The 747-nt window shown below is 34.5% G+C and overlaps 1 protein-coding gene across 1 annotated transcript; it reads left to right on the forward strand.

Moving 5' to 3' along the window:
• Positions 1 to 154: 154 nt before the first annotated feature.
• On the forward strand, positions 155 to 730 carry LOAG_19277 (hypothetical protein; the record flags this gene model as incomplete). Its single annotated transcript, XM_020451928.1, has 1 exon — positions 155 to 730. A coding segment is annotated over exon 1 (480 nt), but the record flags the coding sequence as incomplete, so codon positions are not given.
• Positions 731 to 747: the final 17 nt, after the last annotated feature.

Consider the following 747-nt stretch of genomic DNA (forward strand, 5'->3'; position numbering starts at 1 on the left):
CGTTATTACACGAAATATTCCTGGCATCTCTTCTCTTATTCCAACTGTCCATTATTTACCAAATTTAAAGTCTATTGGCTTGGTCGATATTATTGTTTAAAGAGATTTGCATATTATCCTGTCAATAAAGAAGTTCTTTGGTTACTCTCCTACACAAATAAATATCAAATATATCGTTGCTGAAACTATTCAACTCAGACAATTCAAACTTTCACAACAAAATTTTTGGTGCCCGAGGTGAGGTAAGAAATGTCGACCTCTCTCAACAAATCAGCACAACCAACAATCGACAGAGTAATCGAACTTCTGGAAGAAATCAAGAAACTTGACTTATCACCACCAGATCGAAACCAGCCGCTAGAAGATCAGAAACAGCAATACGAAATAAAAAAAAGGATCGTCAAAGATAAAGCTAAGCGATTCGAAATATATGTTGGTATGTTGGAAACAATCAACCAAAAATGGTTGGACCTCATACAACAAGCTACGAAAATAACAAAGAAAGAGGAAGAGGAAAAGTACGAGAAAATGGTCAACGATAAACAAGGTATTTTACACATAATTAATAGTAGCAAGGAAGCTATTATTACCTTAAATTTATATTATGATGATTTTGAATTAGCCCTTCAACGAGAAAAGTTGACGGTTACTAAAGGAAAAGAAGTGGAGAAACCCTCATCCATCTATCATTCAACAATAAATTTACCACAGTTACCACTACCAACTTTTAGTGGGGACCCAAAATTG

Source organism: Loa loa (assembly GCF_000183805.2).
Source record: "Loa loa unplaced genomic scaffold supercont3.4485, whole genome shotgun sequence".
NCBI lineage: Eukaryota > Metazoa > Nematoda > Chromadorea > Rhabditida > Onchocercidae > Loa > Loa loa.